The sequence below is a fragment of the Cnephaeus nilssonii genome (genome assembly GCF_951640355.1).
Source record: "Cnephaeus nilssonii genome assembly, chromosome: 10".
NCBI classification, from domain to species: Eukaryota; Metazoa; Chordata; class Mammalia; order Chiroptera; family Vespertilionidae; genus Cnephaeus; species Cnephaeus nilssonii.
Window position 1 is genome coordinate 3,211,535 of NC_137081.1, and position 26,607 is coordinate 3,238,141.

General features: G+C 41.4%; 1 protein-coding gene across 3 annotated transcripts in view; it reads left to right on the forward strand.

Annotated features, from left to right (window-relative positions):
- Positions 1-13,468: 13,468 nt before the first annotated feature.
- The window catches only part of GLS (glutaminase), a 62,635-nt gene continuing 49,496 nt past the window's right edge, over positions 13,469-26,607 (forward strand). For all 3 annotated transcript variants that reach the window (XM_079782786.1, XM_079782787.1, XM_079782788.1), the window contains exons 1-3: positions 13,469-14,099; positions 24,218-24,314; positions 24,657-24,778. In XM_079782786.1, the coding sequence (XP_079638912.1) occupies positions 13,690-14,099; positions 24,218-24,314; positions 24,657-24,778 (629 nt within the window). In that variant the 5' untranslated portion in view covers positions 13,469-13,689. The remainder of the gene's footprint in view (positions 14,100-24,217; positions 24,315-24,656; positions 24,779-26,607) is intronic.

Consider the following 26,607-nt stretch of genomic DNA (forward strand, 5'->3'; position numbering starts at 1 on the left):
GTGACCACTGTGCTGGGGAATGGCCAGCCTGGAGCTGGAACTCCAGTCGCCTGACTCTCAGTTCATAAAGCCTGTAGAGATCTATATATATTATTAAACTTTTTTAAAGTGTATTTTTATTGATTTCAGAGAGGAAGAAAGAGGGAGAGATAGATAGAAACATCAATGATGAGAGAGAATCATTGATCGGCTGCCTCCTGCATGCCCCACCCCCACCCCAATGGTGATCAAACCACAACCTGGGCAATGTGCCCTGACTGGAAATTGAACTATGACCTCCTGGTTCATAGGTAGATGTTCAACCACTGAGCCATGCCAGCCGGGCTACATTCTTAAACATTTAAGTAAACAAATTTAGTCTTCAGAAATGGACTTAGAATTTATTTATTGGATTTCTCACTGTGCAAGGACTTGATTTTCCTCTCAACATCTGTGCAGACTCTGTAAAGTTACACACTTGAGGCACTTACCTTGGCCTACTTCACAACTTATTGAGAAAAAAAACTACAATTATGAAGAGACAAAGTTTATCTCCATCTTTGCTCCACATCCCCTTGTCTTCTGTTGGTATTTCTTTCAGTGTTTCAGGTATCTTAAAATATGTATTCCAACCGGTTCATAGACCCTTGACCTTACATGTTTATAATTTAGGACAACCCCTCATGTCTAGACCTTTTCCTACCTCATTTCCTCCTCTGCCTACATAAGCTTACCTCTATGGAATCATCAAACTCTTAGCTCCTCCTCTCAGGGAGGATGTTAGCAAAGCTCATGTGCTAATAATCATCACCAACGTTCTGTTTTCGCCTATCATGAGATGTCAAGTTCTTACCATTTCAGTCACATTCTCAGATTAAAACACTATTTCTAGAAATCCCCGTTAAAATACAATGTTAGCTGGGAGGTAAAAATCCATGAAGGAAAAAAAAATCGATGAAGGCAGTACTGTATGAAGGTAGTACAATCTACTGGAATTAAAATCTAAACCTGTCTCTCTCCAAATTGTAAGCATTTCCCTTTGTATCATGCCTCTTGCAGTAAAAATGTAATGACAGCTAGTGTTCAATACCAACGAGAGCTAATATAGACCAAGACTACAGATATCTCTGGATACTTTTTTCTCCCTGGAACACATGGGTCAGTGGCTTTGTGACTGTAAGATTAAATAACGGTTGGATTATGAAGACATCTTTTTCTTGACTTAAATTACATTGGTCAACTTTAGAGTTAGTTGTGAAATAAGAACAGCTAGTCAGAAATGGCATTCAATCGAAAAAGCATAAAATGTGTTTACTTGAATTCATGAATTCAAATATTTTGGCAACACACTTTTAGGTAAGTGGTCATTTTATAAACTGACCTTTATATATGCTGCCAATGGGACTGGCTCTCTATATTCAATGATCTTCCTCCTACCTTCCTTGCATATTAGATGGGTCAATCAGAATAGAATGAGACAGTCCCCAAGTCACAGAAGTTTAAACTGACAAAGTTTCTCTCTCTGAACTTTAATACCCTGGTAGACAAAGCAGCCAACAGCTTTAAGCATTAACAGTTATAGGGGCATAGGAAAAGAGAGATTAGAAAATTCTGCATTGCCCTAACTGGTTTGGCTCAGTGGATAGAGCGTCGGCCTGCAGACTTAAGGGTCCCAGGTTCAATTCTGGTTAAGGGCATGTACCTTGGGTGCGGTTACATACCCAGTGGGGAGTGTGCAGGAGGCAGCTGATCAATGTTTCTCTGTCATCGATGTTTCTAGCTCTCTATCCCTCTCCCTTCCTCTCTGTAAAAAATCAACAAAATATATTTCTAAAATAAATAAATAAATAAATAAAATTCTAAAAAACAAGAAAAAAATAAAAATAAATAAAATAAAATTCTGCATTGGCCTTTTAAGTTTATAATCACATTCCCCTGGCCAAAGCAAGTTGCTGGATCCATCCAACTTCAAGGGAGTATGGATGTGCAATCCTACACAGTAAGACACTGGAAATATTTAGTGGAGAGTACTAATAAAACTATACCAGATTATTTATAGTTCCCTGAACCTACCATTTAACTTCACTCCTTTTTGTTCTTGAAAGAATGTCCTTGTCAATCTATACACTTGGATTTTTACCTACCAAATGCCACCTCCTTTCTAGAATATTCCATAATCTCCATCAAAAGAATTTATTTCTATATTATATTTACCCATCAAAATACATATATGTGTAAGGTTTATAGCATCCACAATACTGTATTTAATTAGCAGTTTATCTATCTGTGTTTTGTCTAACTCCTCAAAGCAAAACACCATGTTTTTTAAATTTATGTAATCTCCTTGGTGGTGGGCACAGGTAGACAGTCACTATAAACAAGGGGTCCATAAAGCCCTTTTGCAATTTGATTTTTAAAATTTCCTCCTCTTTGTGAAATTTAATAAAGAATAAATTTACTCAAGATTCAAAAAATGTCTGAAAGGTTCATTTGTTCTTATATATTTCTTTTATTTTATAGTGAACTCCTATGTTACATTAAACAGCCTCAATTATGTGATTGAAAATGATGTTACTAAAAATGATGGTGGATATGTTTAAAGTTAAAAATACTAAATTCTCAAAAAAATCCAACAAACAAACAAACAAACCAACACTAAATCCTCTTGTCTAGTTCGAAGACAGAGGCACACAGAGTCCTGCAATAAATGAAGATATTACCAAGTGAACCCTGATACAGAGAGAAAGGACCCCTTAACTCTGCCTGGACAGGTCAGGGAAGACTTCTCAGAAGAAATGACATTTGAGCTGAATTCTTAGGAAAGAGGAATATCCAAATGGAAATGGTAAGGGACAATGGTAGGGGTAAAAGACATAAAGTCAAATATTTGGTACTTTTGAGGCAAGTTACTAAAATGTTGGACAGATTATTTAACATTTCTGTGTCAATTTTCACACCTGCAAAATGAGATTGTACCTACTTGCCCATCTTAAATGGCTGTTATGAGGGTAACAGCTGTTACCAGGGTAAAAGGGCTGTTACATAAGAAATTGCAGAGCACCGTGAAGATCTAAGATGGGGACCTTGAAAGGTCAGTGGAATTTGATATGTAGAGAAAGGGGCTTAGGACATACATGGTGATAAGAATGGCATAGCAAAAACTCCCAGGAGGAAAGTTGGTTAGGTAAAGAAAAATTGATCATTTTGGCAAGAATGAAGAATAGCCAAGTTAAAGTCCAAACACTAACCAATCAGGCACAAGTATAGAATCTAGTTTAACAGAAGGGCAAAGCTGGTTGTCTCAATATGGCTCAATATTTTTTTTTGTTGGGAGAGAAGGGAAGCAAATCTAGAATGAAATGAAAAGGATTCTGGGTCCAAACTGAAGGTTAGGTGCTGGCTTCTTATGCTCACCATATCTCCAGCTCCATCATTTAAAAAAATATATTTTATTCATTTTTTTTTACATAGAGGAAGGGAGATGGAGAGAGTTAGAAACATTGATGAGAGAGAAACATCGATCAGCTGCCTCCTGCACGCCCCCTACTGGGGATGTGCCCACAACCAAGGTACATTCTCTTGACCAGAATTGAACCTGGGACCCTTGAGTCCGCAGGCTGATGCTCTATCCACTGAGCCAAACCAGCTAGGGCCCATCATTTTATTTTAAATCATGCAAGTCATATCATGTGTATATAGGTTAAAACATCTACACTAATAAAAGAGAAACATGCAAATTACCATCACTCCGCTACACTCAACAGCCAATCAGAGTGAGTATGCAAATTAACTTGAAAAGATGGCAGCAGCCCTGCCCCCCCAGCCGCTCCGGGCCTGTGGGAGTCAGAGAAGTTGGGCGTCAGCGCCTAAGCCTGGCTGCAGCCAGGGAGACCAAGAAGCCACCTGCCCCGTGACCCCAGGCCTCAGAAAATAGCAGAAGCTTCACGTCCACCTGCCCCACGACCTGGGGGCGACGGAGAAACCGGGCCCCAGCGCCTGAGGCTGGCTGCAGCCAGGGAGACCAAGAAGCCGCCTGCCCCGTGATCCCAGGCCTCAGAAAGCAGCAGAAGCCTCACGTCCACCTGCCTCACGACCTGGGGGAGACGGAGAAACTGGGCCCCAGCACCTGAGGCTGGGTGCAGCCCGGGAGATGAAGAAGCTGCTTGTCCCATGATCGCAGGCTGCAGCCAGTCGGAGAAGTCACCCACACTGCATCCCAGGGAATACGGAGAAGCCGCCCACCTGCGGTCCAGGCGCCAGCACCTGCGGCTGGCTACAACCTGGTAGACGGAGAAGCTGCCCACCCCGCAGTCCTGGGCACCAGTACCTGTGGCTGGCTGTGGCTCAGGAGACGGAGAAGCCGCCCACTCTGCGGTCCCGGGCACCAGCACTGCGGCTGCAGCCCAGGCGAAGCCACCTGCCCACCATCCCCTGAGGCTACAGCTGCCCTGGGCGCCTATGGCTGACCAGAGGGAGGGAAGCCCGGATCCCGGGTGCCTGTGGTCAGTTGGAGGAGGGAATCCTGGGTCCCGGATGCGGGGCCAAGGCAGAGGTGGTTAGGGGCAATCAGGCAGGCAGGTGAGCAGTTAGGAACCAGCAGTTCTGGATTGTGAGAGGGATGTCTGACTGCTGGTTATCCCCTGAGGGGTCCCAGATTGGAAAGGGTGCAGGCCGGGCTGAGGGACATCCTTCTCCCCTCTCCCCCGCACAAATTTCATGCACCAGGCCACTAGTAGATATATAAGTAAGTAGGGTTAATAAATGAGAGCGAAAGTAGATGTCATAAATTGTTCTCAGGGCAATCAGTCAGAATGTCTTAACGGAAACCCAGATTCAAAATGATTTAAATATTAAAGAAATGTATCACATGTAACAAAGGAGAGCAGGCCCCTGAGTTGGTTGAGTAAGTAGCTCATGAATGTCATGGAGGTTACAGATTCCATCTCTCACTCCTTGTCCTGGGTGTGTTGGTTTGCTGGGAGACCAGTTCCTCTCCTGGTAGCCAGGTAGCTGCAGCAGTTTCACGGGGAATGGGATGCGCATGGCTGGCTGGGACTAAAGATCTGGAGTAGAATCTGTCAGGAAACAAACCTCATCATCTGACTGCTCAGTGCAGTCAAATTATTCTTGCAGATATTTTGTGTATAGTGTTTTAAAAATTGTAATGAGCTACTTATATTTAAAAATCAGCCATATAATTTTATTTATTCTTTAAAGTCATATTTCTTAATTGGATTATCTTAAAGAATCCAAGGGTCTGGTAACTGTGTCTATATTCCACTTAGCTAAAATGGGCCGGAATGAATTAGATGGAGCATTCCAACTCCAACTTATTGGAGCCTCATCTTTCCCTAAAATATTACAACCTGTTCTTCTTTACTCAACTTGCCAATGGAGCCTCTCATTAGGGACATTACTCCCAGAGATTTTTATGACCCTTGTGGCATTTTTACATCCATAAACATGTCTCTTAAAGGCATTCGTCCAATGGTTCAAAAGAAATGAGGGCAAAGGCCACATTTAGCTTGAGGGTGTGTCATTGCCAACTTTATTATTAATTAGCTATGTGACCCTTATTAACTTATAATTTCTATAGCCATAAAGTTTAGCAATTGATACCATCCCTAACAGCAACATTACAAAGACAAATAGCTTCTTCTTCTTTTTTTTTTAATCCTCACCTAAGGATATTTTTTCCATTGCTTTTTAGAGAGTGGAAGGGAGGGAGGCAGGAGAGAGGGGGAGAGTGGGAGGGAGAGAGAGGGATAAGGAAAAAGAGAGAAACATCAATGTCTCACATTGACTCATTAACTGGTTGCCTCCTGCACAAGGTCCGACTGGGAGTGGAGAGTGAACGTGCAACCCAAGTACATGCGCTTGATCAAGAATCAAACTCAAAACCCTTTGGTATGCGGGCTGATGCTTTACCACTGAGCCACACCGGCCAGGGCATAAATAGCTGTTTAACTTCAAAGGAAGGAAGGATATACATATAGATCCTCACTCGAGGATGTATTTTTATTAATTTTTGAGAGAGAGAGAGAGACATCAATGTGAGAGAGAAACATTGCTTGGTTGCCTCCCCCCATGCACCTTGACTGGGGATTGAAACAACCTAGGTACGTGCCCTGACCGGGAATTGAACCTGTAACCCTTTGGTGCACGGGTTGACACTCCAACCAACTGAGCAACCCAGCCAGGCCTGGAAGCATGTAATTTATGGTCATATTTGTTTAATGAAAGAATTACTTACATATTTATGTTTATAGCCAAGAACCAAGTAATCTTTTCTATAAGTTTCATTTAAATGTTAGTCATTCTTACCTTTTGTAAAGTCTTTAGTTCAAGGATAGTGTCTGTTGGTTGCACTCTTGAAATATATTTCTAGGGTAGCTACATTGCTTACTAGTTTTATCAACGAGTGTTGGTTAGGCAAAATTAAATAAAGTTTAAAAGGAAACTTAAAATTGAATATTGTATTTGTAATATTTTCTACACTTATATTAGAGAAAAATAATGGCTTTCAACGTAATAGAACTTCTTCAAACATAGAGGAAAAGAGAAAATATAACGAACATCTATAATCAACTACCCAGGTGCCATATTTGCTTCAGATTGTGTTTTAAAAAAATCAATCATTACAGATGAAGCTCTCTGTGTACATGTATGTCTTCAATCCCATTCGGCATTGTATATACACAGAGATAATAACCAAACACTGAATTTGATGTTTATCATTCCTTTGCACATTGGAAACTTTTAAACCATATGTGTATACATCTATAAATAATATATTGTTTTGCATGCTTTACCATTTTATAATCATGGTATCATACTATACCCATCAATATTTAACTTTACTTTCTCCTCAACAGTGTTTTTGAGACTTATCTACTTTAATACTGGGGATCACTGATTCTAAATAAGTTATGTTATCCCGCTCTAGGGAAGTATCACATTGTTTATTCTATGCTCCTGCTCCATTCAGGCTGTTTCCACTACCTGGGCTGCATACGAATAAAATTCTGCCTTACCACACACCACATGGCGTTGCTGCAGTGAGATGCAGCTCTCTCATGAATCAAGAGTCAACCTTTCTGTTGTGGAGCTGCTTGTTGCGACTTATGACTGGACAGAGGGAATCACATGCTGACTGTAAATGTCAGATGCTTGAAAAGTAAAGACAGAGTTTGAAGGAATCCAAGCTATACAGAGGATGGATATTGATTCCCTTTTACTCCAGAACGTCAAAACACGTTACTGTGGACTCGGGTGCTTTTTTTCAGATGTCTGAGTGTAGCTCTATAAATAATGGTTTCAGTGGAGTTTAGTAATTGGTTCCTGCATTGGTAATATGATCTTACCTTTGGATGAACATAAACAGCAAAAGTCCAGGCTCATTTTTCTTTTTCAGGGTTTAAAAATGTGACAAATGCCAGATGTTGAACCAACATTAGATTTCACAGCATAACGCCAACACAGCATAATTGATATAGAGCTCATACCTCAAACCATTGCAAATTTTCCCCAATTATAATGTCCAAATATGTATGACATGTTGAAATATCAATCAAACATCTCTTACCTAACCTTTGGTTTTAATCGATCCTGAAAGAGGTCTACTCTGACTTTCTCTCAGTGGTATTAAGTTTCAACCGCTCTGGAGGTCTACTGCCTATCTTTCAGAGTTCTCTTTGTAATCCATACTAGTCTCAGGGCTGCTAAGTCTTCTTCACTGAGTTGGATGATACATTGGTCAAGGTAAGTCAAGTCATCTGATGGTAATAACCCCCAAGTTAAAATTACTTACAGTCAGGTGTCTCTCTCTTCATGCTGTCAGTCGCAGTTATCTTCAGCTTTGTGCCATCATCCTGGGACCCAGCTGAAGGGCATCCTCTATGTGGGACATGCTGTTTTTGCCGCAAAAGAAAAATATGACAGAACCAAGCAATTACTCTTAAAGTTTACGCCCAGCAGTGGTATATATCACTTTCTTTCTCATTTCGTTGAACAAATGAAGGCATAAGGCCAATCCTGCCATTCAACAAGGTGGGGAGGTAAAATCCTACCACTGGGAGGGACAAAATTATTTGGGAACAGTAATATAATCTACCACAGAGGCTGTTTTCATTCTCAGACAGGTATGGTTTTAACTTTTGGATTATCCTACATAATCCTATATAATAAAAGCGTAATATGCTAAGTGTCCAACTGATCAGTCGACCATTCAGTCAACTGCTCAACCAGTCGCTATGATGCACACTAACCACCAAGGGCCAGGCACTCTGACCAGTAGGTTAGCTTGCTGCTGGGGTCTGGTCAATCAGGACTGGGTGAGAGAGCTGGGCATGCCCTGGAACCCTCCCATGGTCCCTCCCCAGCCTGCTGGCCCCCATTGGCCCTGATCTGGCCCCCGATTGGCCCTGATCACCAGCCAGGCCAAGGGACCCCACCAGTGCACAAATTCATGCACTGGGCCTCTAGTTTACAAAATAAAAAAATTTGTTTAAGTTTTGCTAATATACAAGTAAGACTTTCTTATCTCTGGGATGGGGGTTAGTTCAATTTAATGCTTTCTATGAATTAAAAAAACACACACACCAAAAACAAGCCCTAGCCAGTTTGGCTCAGTGGATAGAGCCTTGGCCTGAGGACTGAAGGGTCCCAGGTTCAATTACAGTCAAGGGCACATGCCCCGGTTTTGTGCTCGATCCCCAGTGTGGGGCATGCAGGAGGCAGCCAATCCATGATTCTCTCTCATCATTGATGTTTCTATCTCTCTCTCCTTCTCCCTTCCTCTCTGAAATCAGTAAAGAAATATATTTTTAAAAAACACACAAAAAAACACACATCTAGAATTAAAATCACTTTGAAAAAAATCAATAAGTATCTGGAGGCTCAATGCATATAATTTTGATCTAAGTATAAACAATATTAACATAAACTGAGCTAATTGAAATATTTACTGTATCACTCTGAATGAAGGAAAAATAACTGATTAACTGATTTCTACCCCACTCCTATTTCAGCTATGAGGGGATCCCTCAAAAAGAATTTAATGTATTTTATTTAAATATTTTTTTATTGATTTCAGAGAGTAAGGAAGGAGAGAGATAGAAAAATCAATGATGAAAGAATCATTAATTGGCTGCCTCCTGCACACCGACACTGGGGATCAAGCCCACAACCTGTGCATGTGCCCTGACCAGGAATCAAACCGTGACCTCCTGGTTCACAGGTCAACGCTCAACCACTGAGCCACGTCAGCTGGGCATAGTTAATATTTTAAATGAGAACATTCAAATAGTTTCTTCAAATTTGATGAAAATTTCTCTCACCAATGTCACAAGGAACAGAGGTTTAATTTATATAGGTAGCAAATAAAAATTTTTTTAGATTTAATGGTATATGACATATGTATTAAGGTCAGTTTTTGTTGTTGTTTGATTTTCGCTAGCAATTCTTCTTTCTTTAGTACTTTTTAAAAGTTATTTGTCAATAGCTGGTACCTGGGCCAGCTTTGCTTAATCTGACTGCTTTTGCAGCAGTCTCTATTTCAAGATACTTTGGAAATTCTTTCTAAAAATGAAGTAAATAATCTCATTTGGGGAAGCTAGCTTCTATTTAAGTGGTATTTCATGATTAGAGGTTTTAAAACAATTCCCAGTTTGGCTTTTCAGTAATAGACCTGACAATGAATCACATTCACAACAAAATGTATTCACTCAGAGAATAATGAGAGTAATTATTATCATTGCTATTAATTATTTTTTAAAAAATATATATTTTATTGATTTTTTTACAGACAGGAAGGGAGAGGGATAGAGAGTGAGAAACATCGATGAGAGAGAAGCATCGATCAGCTGCCTCCTGCACACCTCCTACTGGGGATGTGCCCGCAACCAAGGTACATGCCCCTGACCGGAATTGAACCTGGGACCCTTCAGTTCGCAGGCCAACGCTCTATCCACTGCGCCACACCAGTGAGGGCATCATTGCTATTAATTATTATTGCTGTTAATAATCATTATTATAGCGAACAGAGGGCTACTGCCATTGTTCTAAGTGCTTTACATGTGTTGATTCATTTAATCTTCACAAGAATCCATGAGATGAGATACCAATATTGTCCCCATCTTACAGAAGAGGGATTTATAATACTTACTTTCATGCAAATCTAAATTCAGCTTTGGAAAAGTAAGTCATGTTTGGCAGGGCTTATCAGTGAGGCTAGGAAGTTGGCCAGTTCAAGCCGGAAACCAACAGAAGAAAGGGAAGTAGTAGCAGAAGCTTGTTTAGAGGTTTCCTGCTTACTCTTCTTTAAATAGAGGAATTTCAAACAAAAAATAAAAAACCTCAGGCAATTCTGATGGTAGTCAAAAGAGAATTATTGTCTATTTAGCTCTAGGTCAACAAATAGCCTTTTAGTTTTCGTGAAGGGCAAGATCTGGAACTTACACATAGGTTACATTATGATCTGGAGACATTAGCCATTTTTTAATCTTCAGAAGAACACAGAAGCTCAGGAACGGTGCTTCTAGTTAGAAGAGAAACAAAGTGGGTGCATTCCGGCCTCTCCCGTGACGGCCGGTTGCCTTCCCAAAGGCCGTGAGCCCACAACCCGTTGCAGGTTAGCTGCCCTTAATCCAGTCGAAAGAGGAAGTCTGAGAGTAGCTCTCAGGACCCAGCCACGTGCTAATCTGGAGAGCCACTTTCTATTTGTTGATATCTTGGTGGACCATTGCACGTGTAACATGTTTTTATAGGGCTATCTTTTGTTTTATATGATGATACGATTGAGTAGGTGAATAATTAACCTCATGGAAATAGTAATTAACTGCAATTCATAGTTCCAAAGTTGTACTTGATTAAAAAACAATTAGTAAAGATGAAAAAAAATTGTAGATGAAGAAAAGAACCAAATGAAAGCACTGAGTCACATTTTTATTCTATTTATGGTAATTTCAGTTTGCTGTCCATAACTTTTTCCTTGGTCTTCTCTAAAGAGGGGTTACATTTCATCAGACTCTTAAGTTTTTCTAAATGTTAGGAGTAATGTCTGTCTATTCTCACCAGTTTATTTTTGAAAGGAGAAACTCTAGAAAATAAGCTATTATAAGGTTTGCTTTTTATGTTTAAGTATCTATACAGTATTTAAACCTTTAATCATTGGAAAGAATTTTCATAGAAAAATTAGAGAAACTAAGAAAAAAGAACAGGGAGGAAAATAATAACTGGATTTGTCAGGAACCTGAATGTGGTTGAAAGGAATGCACCCACAAAATGGATTTTAAGAAGTTATACCTAAAAGATGGGAGAATATTCAGGTTTATGTCATTGATAAATCAGACAGGAAAGGTTAGGCAGAGGTAGTATTTATCTTTCTTACAAAATTTGATGTTCCTTTTCATGAGTATATTATTACTTTGATTCCTGTCAAATTTTAGTGACAGGTAACATGAAGTAGCAATAAAAGGCCTCTAAATAAATTGCAATTATCTTCACTTTTTTTTTTTTTAATGTGATTAAGTGCTTTACACAATAGCTTTTTCCACGTTCTTCTGGTTAAGGAGCAGGTGGAGCCCTGGCCGGTTTTGCTATGTGGTTAGAGGTCAGGCCCCCAGACTGAGGGGGGTGAGGTACCTGGATTCCGCCCCGATGGGGGTGCTTACAGGAGGCAGCCGCACTGATGTTTCCCTCTCGCTGTCTCTCCCTCCCTTCCACTCTCTCTCTCTAAAAAAATAAAACCAATGGAAAAAAATATCCTCGCCCAGCCGGGGTGGCTCCGCGGTTGAGCGCCTGACCTATGAACCAGGAGGTCAAAGGCCGATTCCCATCAGGGCACATACCCAGGTTGCAGGCTCCATCCCCAGGGTGGGGCATGCAGGAGGCAGAAGATCAATGATTCTCTCTCATCATTGATGCTTCTATGTCTCTTTTCCTCTCTGAAATCAATAAAAACATATATATATATATATATATATACTGTATATATCCTCGGGTGAGGATTAACAACAGCAACAAAAAAAGAGCAGACAGAAAGAACTTAAACATGGCAAGCCTGTGACATGCCATAGGCTACTCATCCTGTAGGGACAGGCAGATTTCCTAATTATTAATCTGGTGCAATATTGTAAGATTCATTAGCTTTCGACGGTAAACCTGGTGATTAGTTCCTGACGCGCCTGACACACACCCTTCCTGTTTCATAAAAATGAGCCCATCAACCTTTGGGGATCTGTGCATTTAAACCTACTTGTTTCAGGAAATCATCTCTGGCCCTGGCCGGTGTGGCTCAGTGGGTAGCGCGGGGGCCTGCGGACTGAGGGGTCCAGGGCACAGGCCGGGGTTGCGGGCTCGGTCCCCAGTAGGGACCATGCAGGAGGCAGCCGATCCATGATTTCTCTCTCATCGTTGAGGTTTCTCTCTCTCTCCCTCTCCCTTCCTCTCTGAAATCAATAAAAATATGTTTTACAAAATTCATCTTAAAAAACCAAGTCTAAAATAAGTCTATTTTAGATGGTTGAGCGGAGTGAATGTGTAGGCCCAGAGAGGAACTCAGAGCTCCCGATCCCGGGCTGTTCGGCTGCAGGTCCAAGAGCACGGGCGGGTCCAGCGGTACCGGGCTGAACCCACGGAGGGCCCCGAACCGGAGGCTCCGTTGGAAAGGGACGGAGCGGCTTTACAACAGAAAAGCGTCTTTCTCTCAGGCCAACGCGTGTCGAGGGGATCGCTGCTGTTCGGAAATACTTTTTGGAGATACTGGTGTACATTCCTTGTTTTAAAATAAAGTCATTTTGGGCCAGGACAGCAGCCGCCTTCGGGGACGGCCCCCCTAGCCGTCCGCCCGGCCCTACCGTCCGCACGGCCGCGCCGCCTAACAGAGGGTTTGGCTCATTTTCCCCAAAACACTTCCCATCCGGGTAGTCGCCAGCCATGGAAACGTCCAAGTAAAGGCCACACTGGGGAGAGGGGCCAGGCTCGTCGGGGGCTGCCTTCGCGGGGCCGCGGCCCTCGGAGCGTCGCCGCACGCCCTTACCCGTCGCCGGGGTCCCGCCGCCAGCCCGGCCCGCCGGCCCGGCCCGCCGGCCCCTCGCGCCCGCCCGGCCTCCTCAGCAGCGGGAGTCCCCGAGCCCAGGAGCCTCTCCGCTTCGTCCATGACGACTCCTGGGCTCTCGGCTCCACAGCAGAGCAGCCTCGGGGTGCGCACGGTGAGAGCGGGGCGGGGGTGGCTCCGGGGCCCGGCCGGGCTCCCCGCCTCACGCCTCCATTCCCCTCCTCTCCCCGCCTCCTGCCGCTCCGCCGCCCGCCTCTGTGCGCATCCAGCGCTGAGGGGAGTTTGACTGCTCCAGCCCCCAATCAGAAGAGAGGTCGGGAGCCTGAGCCAATAGGAGCTGGCGAGGTGGGCGTGCCCTCGGCGCGGCCCCGCCCCCGGAGAGGGAGCGCGGAATGTCCCCGGCCCCCGCCTGCACTTCAGCCTCAGTGCGGAGCCCTCGCCGGCGGGAGCAGCGGCGGCCGAGTCGGAGGCGGCGGAGTCGGGCTCGGAGGCGGCGGCGGCTGCGGAGCGCCAACCCCACCCACACCCACGTCGCGGGCCCTGTCCTCACTTGTCCTCTCGCCGTCCCGCGGGAGGACGATCCCGGGAGGAGAGCGGCCGCCCACGCCCCGAGCATCTTTCCCCGTCGAGCCGGCGCGGGCTGAGCGGGCGGCATGATGCGGCTCCGAGGGTCGGCGCTGCTGCGGGACCTCCTGAGGCCGCCCGCCGCCGCCAGCGCGGCCCTGAGGCGGGCGCAGCCTCTCGCCACGTTCCGCCGGCGAGCCTGGGGCGGGGGGCCCGAGGCCGCGGGCCCCGCTGCCGCCGCGCGGCTCTGCCCGCGGTGGGGCGGGGGCGGCCGGCCGGCGGGGCCCGGCGCCCGGGGCCTGTCCAGCTCGCCCTCCGAGATCCTGCGGGAGCTGGGCAAGGCGGGCGCGCAGCAGCCGCAGGACCCGCAGCCGCAGGACCCGCAGCCCGGGGCGTCGCCGCCCGCGGCCCCGCCGGCGCCCAGCCCCAAGGACGGCCCCGCGGACACGGACGCGTTCGGCCACGGCGAGGGCAAGGAGCTGGCGGCCGCCGGCGAGAGGTGAGTGTCCCCGCGAGGCGGGGCCCGCCGTGGGGCGCGGCCCGCTGTGGGGCGGGATGGCAGCGGAGGCCGGCGAGAGAGAAAGAAAGAGATGCCGGGCGGCCTGCGCCGTCTGCGCCATGTGATTAGGCCCGGCCGCGCCCCAGCCGGCGCCCCTTCGCCGGCCCCCACTTCCCTTCCCGGCCGGGGCGCCCGCGCGGAGCCGCCGAGGGGCCGGGGGCCTGCCCTGGCGCTGCGTGTCCGCGCCCCGCGCGCCCCGCTCGGGCTGCGGCACCCGGGCTCCCGCCCAGCCCTCCGCGGGGGATGCCGCCCGGACATCCCCGCCGGCTGACGTGCCGGGGCCGGGCGGGGAGCGAAGCCGGCGCCTCCCTGACTCGCCGCTTTTCCAGGCTCGCGTGGCCTCGGTCTGCCCCCCTCCCATCCCTGCCACCGTCTCTCTGGAAACCCAGCGTGGCCGAGGCTTCTCGCCGTTTCCAGGGTGGAAATACTCAGGGCTGCGTAGAGCCATCTGGGGCACCGGAAATAGGGCTTCCGAAAGGAGATTAGGGGCAGGAGGGTCACGTGGCCCCGGAGCCGGGGCTCGCGGTCCCGGCCACCTGCTCGCCCTGGGGACCACCGGCTTTGGCCTGTCGGTGTGCTGCGTGCGATGGGCGGCGAGCTGTGTTTTTGGAAAATAGAGTAACGAAGGTGAAACGTGGCCGGTAAAACGCTAACTGAAAAATTGGAGTTACTACAGTGATAGGATGTGAGCTCATCTCTGCCGCACAGCCGTTTGGTCTCCACGTAAACCTGGTTTTCCTTCCCCAGTATGGGAAGCAGTTCCCCGGGTGTTTTGTCCTGTGTAATGTAAGTGGACACAACCCTTGGTTTCCCAGGGTGGTGACACTTTACCTGTCTGTCTTCTTCATGCCCTGCTGTTTTTCTGATGCTGTACTGACATTCTCTCCAGCCCCATACTACCTTAAGTCAAACCGAAAGTGTGATTCTTAATACCTTCAATCTCAGGTCAGCTTAATGTTTCCTGTAATTGAAGCGGGCACCTTCTTAAAACATTCCAAGCTGAAGTTGTTTTCCCAGACTGGAAAAAAAAAAAAGTTATTTTTAAAAAAATCACTTGATGATGGGCAAAGTCTGGTATTTCGTGATGATGACGTGCTACAGAGTAGCCTTAGGACCTCGGGCACATCATTTAATACCTTCAGTTAGATGACTAACATCCCTTCAAGATCTAAAAAGCTAGACTTTTGTTAAATTTCCACCTCTTATGTTTTTTTTTTAGGGACTAGAATGGGTATGCTTAATCTCATCTGATACCTTTATCGCCTGGTTTACCAGACGTGTAACTAGTTTAAATAGCTGTGCTCAAAGTCACAGAATTGCAAAATGTAATTACTGGCATTTAAAAGTTGTCCTTCAAGGCTATAGGATGGGGCCTGCCTTCTATTGAAAACCCTTTCAGTCTATGTCTCTTCAGTGGCTTTAGTATCCTTTTTCCAGAAGCTTGTGCCTTCATTAACTTTGAAACCCTGGCAATGACTGAAACCCTATTGTGGCTAATACTTACTGACAACCCCCACACAAATGTCCTCCTAGCCTCCCCAGACCTCAGAGAAAATCAGCCTAGGCTAGGGATCCATCAAGATTATTTGCTTAGATGCCCAGGAGTTTGAGTGATCGATAGTCTTGTTTACCTCAATTAAAAGTTTGGAGAAATAGGCTAGACTGGTTCAGGTACTACAGTTACAGGCATACCTTGCAGACCACTGTAATAAAGCAAATTGCAGTAACAAGCAAGTCATAATCTTTTTGTTGGTGGAGAGTCTTGCCTTCAGTTTGTAAAAAACAACAACAAAAAACCCCAAAAAACACACCTCAATACCTAGTACAATAAAGCTAAATGCCATAAAATGAGGTGTGTGTGTGTGTGTGTGTGTGTGTATGTATATGTATGTATGTATGTATATATATATATATATATATATATATATATATATATATATATTATCCTGAGAGTTTTCCAATCAAGGATTTCAAGAGTGAACACCAGCTGTCTCCAGTTTACATACAAAGTGAAGAGCACTGGCTTGAGATTGTGGAAAACATTTTTTTTATCTGGTGAAAGATCCTATTTTCTGAATGTTCTGGTTTCCAATTGTAGCTTTCCTCCTTTCCATTTGCCTTTATTCTGGGAGGTAAGCTTCCAGTTGATTTTGTTATTCTTTCTGTAGCTCAGCTTCCAAAGCATAGGTCATCCCTCCAGCCGCAAACCACCTGGAATGCCAGTCCTCACTCAGGACTGCCAGGTTTCATAGAGGGTTATTAAAAGAAATAGCCAAGTGAAAAGCGAGTTAACGTTTTGTAAAGGGCTTACTTAGAACAGTATTTGGCATGTGTTGTATACAACAACTGTTTATTAAACAGAATGAAATTGCTTGTTTATTGTAAAACCTGACAAGGACATTGGCCTTTGAATTTTAGGACTACTCTTAAATATCTCATGGAAAAATGGAATGATCTTTGCGCAGTTTTCCATGTAGTGCTCTGATTTAATTTTGTTACTGTCATTCTCTCATTTTGAAAACCGCTTTACTTGGCTCTCTCATTTTTTAAGTTGTTGTGTCTGCTTTCCTGACTCTCTTTGGGTTTGCTCACTCGGTAAACCCTGAGGCCGGGGCCTTTGCTGCTTTGCCATTTGTCTACCTTCTCAAGAACATACCCCTTTTCTCAGCTCTGACTCTCATCTTTGTGTAGGTAATATCATCTCTCCTCCAAGCTCTGTTCTCACATTTACCTCCACATAGCTGATGACTTCAAACTTAAAATCTGTACCCTCGTATCCATTCTTTTGTCTCATTTCAATCTGTTTTGCATACTGTTTCGAGATTAATTATAGACTTTTAATTTCAAAGAATCACTGTCCTTTCAGAAAACCAATATGGACTAGAATGAGTGTTACATAAAAGTCACAGAGCATGCTATCGCATTAAAGATTCTTCATTAACCTTTATACCAGTGCTTGTCCAACATGGTCATTTTTATCACAGTGTTTCTTCTCTGTCAAGCATGCCATGCTTCATTTCTATAAAGCCTGGAAGTGTGTATATTCTAGGTCCCTGGGAAGGATTTGCAGGTGGGAACAGGGCATTTTAAGTTACTTTTTGTTGAGCAATTTATTTTTTAATTAGAAAGGAAAAGAGATATAACAGAAGGAGCAGGTTGGGAAAATATCACAAGTATGCTCTTTAGAAAATAGGTAATTCAGACAGGGTGCAACATTGAAAGTATTCCATTAAAATACCAGTGAGATCGTTTTTACTCTATCAGATTGGCAGACTTTGGTTAAATCAAGTGATGCAAAGGTTATGGGAAATGGGAACTCTTACGTTGCTGGTAGAAGTAAATTCAGCTATTTAGGAGGGCAGTTTGGTAGTATCTGTTAAAAATTATGTACCCATGTGCAATAATTGCATGTTTGCTCATTTATACAAAGTCACGGCACTTCAAACATTTTTTTAAAATTAGAATAATTAAAAATACTATATTAAAAAGTGAAAATGACAGCAAAAGTGATTTCCTCTATCTTCAGATACTGTGATTTTGTTTTGGAAATTCATATTTAAAAAAAAATATGTTGATTGATTTCAGAGAGAAAGCAACATCAATGATGAGGGAGAATCATTGATTGGCTGTCTCCTGCACGCCCCCTACTGGGGATCAAGCCAGCATCCTGGACCTGTGCGCTGACCAGAATCAAACAGAGATCTGGTTTATAGGTAGCTGCCCAACCATTGAGCCACACCGGCCAGGCTGCAAGTTCATATTCTTAATAAATGGAAAGCATAGGCCATAGAATCATTATATTCTATTGAGAATTGAATTTTGAAGTAAGGTTAAATACTTATGCATTGAATAAACATTGAGTTAGGTCTATAGAACAGTAAATAAAGTTGAGATGGTATTTAGCAGATATAGATAATATATTTTGGAATTTAAAAAACCCTCTGTTGACATAGATGACAAATTCTGTTATGATCTTTTAATTACTTGCTTTTTTGTAAAAGGGAACATATTTTCAGTTCACAAGCTAAAGTCAAATTGAAAGTACAGTTAATTTTGAGATAAAATATTTAATTTTTTTCACTGAACCTCAGTCATTTTATTTGTGATTTACTCTACTAAAAATTTTTACTGGTATCAGTGAGTTTAAGTTTTGTTTTAATGGCATCATAACATTTTACATTTTTGCTACCTAATGTTTACATTAAACCACACATCCAGTTAGCCATGGATATGTCAGTATACAATCTGTAATTAACCAACTACATGTTATTAATTAATTTTTAGGTGAAGTTCACTGATAGAGCGTGAATTAGACCCTGAAATTTAGTCTCCTTGAGTTTTAACGTCTAGTTTCCAGGCTTTCTTTCCTGTTTTACAAAGAAGTCTGTGTACTTCAGAATCCAGTGATTCAGGATAGGACTACCAAATAGCATTTAATCTTTTTTGTGTGTGAGGCAGTAGGTAGGGAAAGTAATTGGGGAGTAGGGCATTATTTTAGTCTGGAAAAAATAGAGGTCACCTTGAAGAGAAATTTGTTGCAGATATTTGTGGGTTACTTTGAGATTTACAAAATTATTGGAAACCAGTAAAAAGCTTCACTACTACTTCCTTCTTACAGTATTGAGGTAAAGTAAAATTATATCTGTAGAAACGGAAAGTCTAATTGTAGAATTTGCATTCTTTAGGGAGCTCAATCTTTAAATCCTATATAAATCAAGGAGTTATCATTTTCTAAAAATTTATCTTTATTGTTGAAAATATTATAGATGTCCTTTTTTTCCCCAATGACCCCTTGTCTGTGCCTTTTCACCCTTTAAGTCATTTGCTATTAAGAGGAATGCTTACCCAGTCATCATGGCTCAGGGGTTGAGCCTATGAACCAGGAGGTCACAGTTCGATTCCTGGTTGGGGCACAGACCTACCTGGGTTGTGTACTGGATCCTCAGTGTGTGGTGTGCAGGAGGCAGCTGATCAATGATTCTCTCTCATCATTGATGTTTTTATCTCTCTTTCCCTCTCTAAAATCAATAAAAATCTATTTTTTTTAAAAAAAGGAATTCTTAAGAAAGCCTAATGAAATTACATATTTACAAAAATAGTTACTAATAATTGATATCTCTAAGTGAGGTAAAGCGCTTACAGGTAGAGAGACTGTGAGTACGATGTTATCCTGGAATCTACTAAGGTATAAAATTGCTTTGGTTATGAAACAGTGCATATGAGTCATCACTGCACTTGTGATTTTTGTGACCACCTACAATGTGGTAGAAGCAAAATGTTAATGTAAGTCTTGGCTTCCTTTGGGAAGTATCTCTGGTTGGTATGTAACATTATTGCTTACTAAAGAAATGTTTATAGTGAAAACGCTCATTTTAAAACAACTATTGATACTGCATAATGAACAAAAGGTAGCCTTCAGGATTTAGGAATATTTTTTTGCATACTAATTTCTGGTGCAGGCCAAAGAAAATTTTAAAAGTTGTCATGTTGCTGAGGTTATTTTGAGTGACATAAATAGATTCTTCCTGGTCGGAGTTATTGAAAGAGTACAGACTTTCTGAACAATAGTTTTTAAACTGTATGAAGAACTTTAAATATATTCATACCTTTTTAGGAACTTATGGTAGCAAAGTAAGCTGAGGTATAGGAAGAATTATTTACTAATATTTTGGCACAGTATTATGCATATTAGAGAAATGCGGAGGAAACCTGTGTTCAACATTAGTGGAGTTAAATTATGGTGCATCCACATGCCTTCCCTCTGCCCCTTCCACTGTGAGACTTAAAGCTGTGCATGTGGACAAATGGCCACCAGCTGATAGGAACAGCCTGGTTAGTTATGTCCTCATGGAAAGCTGGCTTTTGCGCTTCTTTGGCTTGCTCTTGAATACATTTCAATCAAGTCCAATCAGAACAGCAGCCCTAATTTAATTTAATCTCATCCTCACTTTGTACAGGATGCAGTTTCAACAAGACAGAACAACAATTTAATCATGTAACATTTCCAAGGGTAAAAATGGATTTTTGTCAAGGAAGCTGTAGGCTTAGGGTAGCTGCCCACCATGGCCTGCTTTTCAGTAGGCCACCCCACGTGGTTCCTTCTGGACTGGCGAGGCCCACCTTGCGCCCCCTGAGCCTGTCAGGCTTGGTGCGTGGCCCTTTTTGTCCACACAGCAGGTAGAATCTAGGACTTTGAACCAAGGCCCCGCTTTGTAGGACTAATTCTGGCCGAACCACTTGAGTGTGTGATGTTGGACATGCTGCTTGACTTTGAGAGAGAGAAACATCAATGATGAGAGAGAATCATCAAACTGTTAATTGGGGACAGTTGTACCCAGCTTGCTTTACTGTTGAAGGGTTTTAAGATAAAATAACAGAGTCCTTTAAAAAAAAATCTATTGCATATTTATATTATTTTTTTATCTCACCCGAGGATATGTTTTTATTGATTTTTAGAGAGAGGAAGATGGAGAGAGAAATACCATCGGTTGCCTCCCATACACGCCCCAACCCAGGATTAAACCCGTAACCTTCTTTGGTGTACAAGCCATGTTCAATTTGGGGAGAAAAAAGGGACAAGAAAGATATTTGTAGTAATTTCTACCTGGTTGAAAGTTTGGGGAGAATCTGTACATTGGTTTGTTCACCAGATTGTTGAAGCTAACTCAGTCTCTGATCAGAGTCTGAGCTTTTAAAGGCCTACGTAGGTAATGAGGGAGAATAAAAGGAAAGGAATAAAAAGGTGTGAAACAGGATTTTTCTTTGGATTTATTAATCTGTGTATATCCTATTGTAGTTTCTGAGTGTCATAAACTAATTATTATTTTTTAATTAATTTTGACCATTTATTTTGTGAGAATATTTTTTAGAGTTGACAAATCTCTCCTGTGGATAAAAATTAGTCTCTTGTTCGAAAGCAAGTAAAAATTTACTTCTTTTGCTAGGGAATAACATGATCACACTAATTTTTTTGCACTATGGTACCATAAAGTAAGAAGTGTATTTCTATTTTATGTTATTTATGTAGCTTTTAGTGAAGCAAAAAACCATTTACTGATGTGATAAATACATAGAAAGCTTATTCTGCAAGTTTTTTTTAAACTACCACTGTCATTTATTTGACAAACCATTTTCTGTAAATAATCGGTATGTTATTTTTCACTGACTTTTTTGACAGCTAGCTCAATTTTCCTTTAAATATTAAGTCATTAGTATTGTTGAACACTGTTTAATGGTTTTAGATCAGGCTAAGACCAAGAAACATTGTACCTTATAAAAGTAATAATAACTAGTAAGTTTGGTAGTCAGTATACTCTAGTGCAGTGATGGCGAACCTATGACACGTGTGTCAGCACTGACACGTGTAGCCATTTCTGATGACACGCGGCCGCATGCCGAGGATGAAACATTTGCTGCTCCTGAGGATGAAACATTAGTTTTTTCCTCAAAGTGACACACTACCCGAGTTATGCTCAGTTTTTTGGCGAAGTTTGACACACCAAACTCAAAAGGTTGCCCATCACTGCTCTAGTGGTTAATGGTTTGGAGTAAGAGAAACCCATCTCTGCCACTATGCAGTCTTGGAAAGTTTCATATGTCTGAGCCTCTATTTCCTCATCTGAAATGAGGATAGAGCCATTCATCTTACCAACAAATAATAAATTTATTGAGCTTCTATGTACCCGGAACCATAATGTGTTTTGGGTAATAATAATAGTACCTTCTGTCATAAAATTGTTGGAGGCATTCATTACATTAGACAGAATGCATGCTCTGAGAGTTTGTAACACAAAAGTGATTGGTAAATGTTAGCTCTTATTTTTAAAATATCCCAAATACATTTTTAAAAGTTCTCTAAGAGCCAAAATTGTTTCAGGGAATAATTATATATCCAGGATATGTCATTAAATTAGGGTATGTGTTAGGTTTTTTTTAAACATTGGCATGAAATTCGTATATTTTAAGGTTGACTTTAAAAACTAAGTAACATCTTTGAACACAACTATAAATTAAAATCAACTTTAACATTTCAGGAAAAACTTTATAGTTGCATGTATAAATGTATATGCTATGTGGACCAACTCCATATTCTATTGTTTTTTAAGATAGAAATATATGGATCACTAATAATAGGGAAGTAATTATGTTAAGTAATAACTAAATACATGTGGTCAGTCTTATTAAAGTATTGAGGACATATTTGGACACCTGGAAAAGCTCTTCTTCTTTTTTTAATGTTTTTATTGGTTTTAGAGGGAGAGAGAAACATCGATGAGAGAGAACCATCAGTCGGCTGCCTCCGATATGCCCCCTACTGGAGGATGGAGCCCATAACCTGGGCATGTGCCCTGGAATGACGCTCAACCAACTGAGCCATAGCAGCCAGGGCGAAAAGCTCCTTGTAACAGTATAAAAACACAATTTTAAACATCCTTATGCTGTGTGATAGTTTATTTTACAGATGTAATTATAGGATTTTCCTTTGAAAGTTGTCATTATACCATTGGCTAGTCCTGAACTGACTTAGTATTAAGGTCTGAATTTAAGAAAAGAACTATTCCCTCCTTCCTTTCTAATTTTCTCTCTTGCTTTCTTGAAATACAGGTAAAGTCCTTTCCAGAATATTTCATATATTCACGCACATATGTATCTACACAAATGTGTATGTTTCTCCCCCGTTTTGTTAAATAGTGATGGGTGGGGAATGGCTTAATCTGCCTTAGACCTGTAATCCTTATAACATCACGCTAATGCTTATGACGGTATTGTGGGACAGAATCATGAAACGTGTTAATTTCCGTTTCAGGGCTCCCCAAAAAAGACATTTAATAGGTTCATTGTAGTTTGTTTACTTGAAAGCTTTTCTTTTTTAACTTTATTAATGATTTGAGAGAGAGGGAGGGACACACACAGAGAGAAAACATCAACTTGTTCCACTTATTGATGCACTAATATGTTGCTTCTTGTATAGTTCCTGACTGGGATCAAACCCTCAACCCTGGTGTATCAGGACAATGTTCTAATCAACTGAGCTACCCGGTCAAGGCCTACTTGAAAGCTTTTCAATGATTAGGAAAAACTCCTTTCTTGTTTAAAAGTTTGATTAACCATAGCATCTTATTATACTAGCTAATTAGTTAATTAAGATTTTAATGTATATTTATGGCAAAATTTTTATTCTAACAGTCTTTATGATTTGTGGCATTTGACCTGATAATGTAAGCCTAGAACACTTTAGAACTAGTAACTGTAACTACTACCATCAGTTGAGTACTTACTCTCTGACAGGCAGTGTTCTAAAGGTATTGAATGTATGAGCCAACAATAACCCTGTGAGATCTCCTTTTCTCAGATGAGGAAACAGAATCACAGGAAGGTAACTCAGTTTAAGTATTATAGCCAGGATTCAAGAACTTTTGTGCTAATCTTTCCTATCCAATACATAATTTCTCTCCCTTAGATTTTACAATCAGGATAAATATTTGAATAACTAGAGGCCTGATGCACAAAATTCATGCAAGAGTAGGCCTTCCTTCCGCTGGCTGCCGCCACCGGCTTCCCTCTGGCACCCAGGACCTGGGCTTCACTCGCAGCCCCAGCTTCCTCTGGAAAGTTGTCCAGAAGGACGTCCGGTCTAATTAGCATATTATGCTTTTATTATAGATATGTAAATATAGTCATAATTTTTTTTTAAAAGAGCAACATTTTGACAACTTGCCTGAACATTCGCTGAGCTCTGTAATTAATATTGGATGGTTGTATTAGATTGTGCAGGAAGGTACACCATAACAGATGGCTAGGCATTAGCACAACTAGGAATGGTCATCAAGATTTTAAAACCTGGGATTAAAAAGTATCTGTATTTAAGAATGAATGAATATTGTTTTTCAGTGTGGTTTCAGTAATACTGGTTTAATTTTGATAAATCGGCAGTTAATATTGTCTTGATGAGTAGATCAGTTCAGCCTGGTTCAATGAATATTTAATAATGGATGTAGCTAAAATCCTCTAGAATGTTCACATGAGGATTAATTTTCTCTTCTCTTTTTCCCCTTTAGTAAAATAAAACAGGGTCTGTTACCTAGCTTGGAAGACTTGCTGTTCTACACAATTGCAGAAGGACAAGAGAAAATACCTGTTCATAAATTTATTACAGTAAGTTTTTATACTTCTCTAAACCTTGTTAAAAATCAGCAGTGCTGAATCAATACAGAAATATTGAAATGTAATCTTAAAGGTCATTTGACATTAGATTCTGACTGACACTATTTCTCTTATGTTTTCAAATTTTCATTATGCTCATTTCAAGGTAATCAGTGAAAGAAAGAATGAGAAACCCATCCACAAAGTGTGTAATAGTGACACTAAAATGTCGTATACTATATATTCAGGTCCTGGGTAGAAGTGTTTATGTACAGGAATAAAAACTTGTAGTTGGAAAAAGCATATACATTATTTGCACTATATATTTACAAACTCTTATTTTTTTAAAAACAGGCACTCAAATCTACAGGATTGCGAACATCTGATCCCAGGTTGAAAGAGTGTATGGATATGTTAAGATTAACTCTTCAAACAACATCAGATGGTGTCATGCTAGACAAAGATCTTTTTAAAAAGTAAACATTTCTGCCAAACATTTAATGGTGATTGCTGTGCTATATGGTGATTTTTATTTTATAACAAAATTGCATCGTTTAAGGCCAGTGCTTCTTGTGTAATTGAAACAAAAAGGGGGGATTTATAAACATCAGTTGTTTGAAAAACTTGGTGCACATTAAGGTTTCCTAATACATTGGGGCTGTTGTCTACCTTCTGTGAAACTGCTCTAGAGAAATGTAGCCGTGGATGCTTCCAATGGATAGTACCTGGGGATTGCATTCACTTGGCATAGAGCCTCCGCTTTGTCCTGCTGTGGCTTACATTGATCTCCACTTCACCTGATTGTCTTGCGGCTGTCTCAGCATGGTCTCTGCTTCCTTCTCACAAGGTGACTTAGAGGACATCATAAAATGAGAAGGCTTCAGACAGCCGGTATTCCTAAGGCTTACAGTTCTTTGTCTGTTTCTCTCCTCTCTTTAGTTGTATTAATATATAGGCTTTTGACTATTTTCATTTTCCTCAAATATTTAAAAACTACAGATGACTTTGGAGATTAATGCCTCCATTGGGTAGATTGAGCACATTTTTTTGCTTCCCTATACATGCCTATGTATTATTTATCTTCATTAATGTGTCCCTACTAGTCTGGTTACTTAATGGTTTAATGGACAGCATGGTGTAATAGTATTTTAAACTACTAATCAAGTGGAAAGCAGTATAAACTTGTCAACATTACTGTAAGACATTGGCTTTTTTTCAGACCATAGGATTAGGTTCAAATCCCAAAGAATTCCAGTATCGACCTTGAAAATTTATTTGTATGTCTATATGTATTTATCTTTTATTTTCTTATGGGGATTGGATGATTTGTTCTAGATATCTCCTGGGAATATCCTGGGGTTTTAAGTTATCTAAAGGTGTGAGGATTTTTAACTGAGATCCTTCACAGTTTCCTGGCATGCTGTAAAGCATTGCTGACAGTTTGGGACTATATTTTTACCACAAGGTTCATGATTCTATTAATTCAGCTGACCTAATAAAGTATAGACTTTGGCATATCTGAGAATGAAGTTGTCAGAGAGATGGGAGGTAGATCTATTGATAATAGCAATGAGGATTTGCTTTGAAATTTTAAGTGAAAGCAGCATTTCACACTTTTTTAGTACTGTTTAAAATTTTTTGTGCTCAATAAACATGTTGCTATGATTTAATCTGAAATTAAAAGTAATTTAACTACATTGATTATAAATCCAGGAAACATAATTATAAATTTTTCTGCCCATAATTACATAAAAAACAACCACCATTATTTTAAACACTAATCCAATCATTTAACAAAATTGATTATTGTAATATAGGCAGTTCCCAATAGGACAAATGTGTACTAGTATGTAAGCAGGCAGAAAAGTCTTAAGTCTGTAGGCATAAGGGTTGCTCTTTCCAGCCCTAGAATGAGTTGATTTTAAACAGCTGAAAATTAACCTTTTCAAAAAAAGTTTTCTAGTTAGTGTTGCCAGAAATAAAACTACTTCACCTCCATGCAGGTGGGAATGAAATGGTATAGTGAAATTCATTTCCCCAGAAAATAATTTATAAAGATTTTATTGAAGTCAGTAATTTTGATGAAAATACATTTTTGGTTAACATATTTAGCCTTTGAGGATAATCTGAGAAACACCTATTATGTATGATTTAAAAAAAAAAAATGATTTCAGAGAAGAATGGAGAGGGAGAGAGTTAGAAACATCAGTGATGAGAGAGTCATCAATCTGCTGCCTCCTGTACACTCCACACTGGGGATCAAGCCTGAAACCCAGGCATGTGCCCTGACTGGGAATCAAACCGT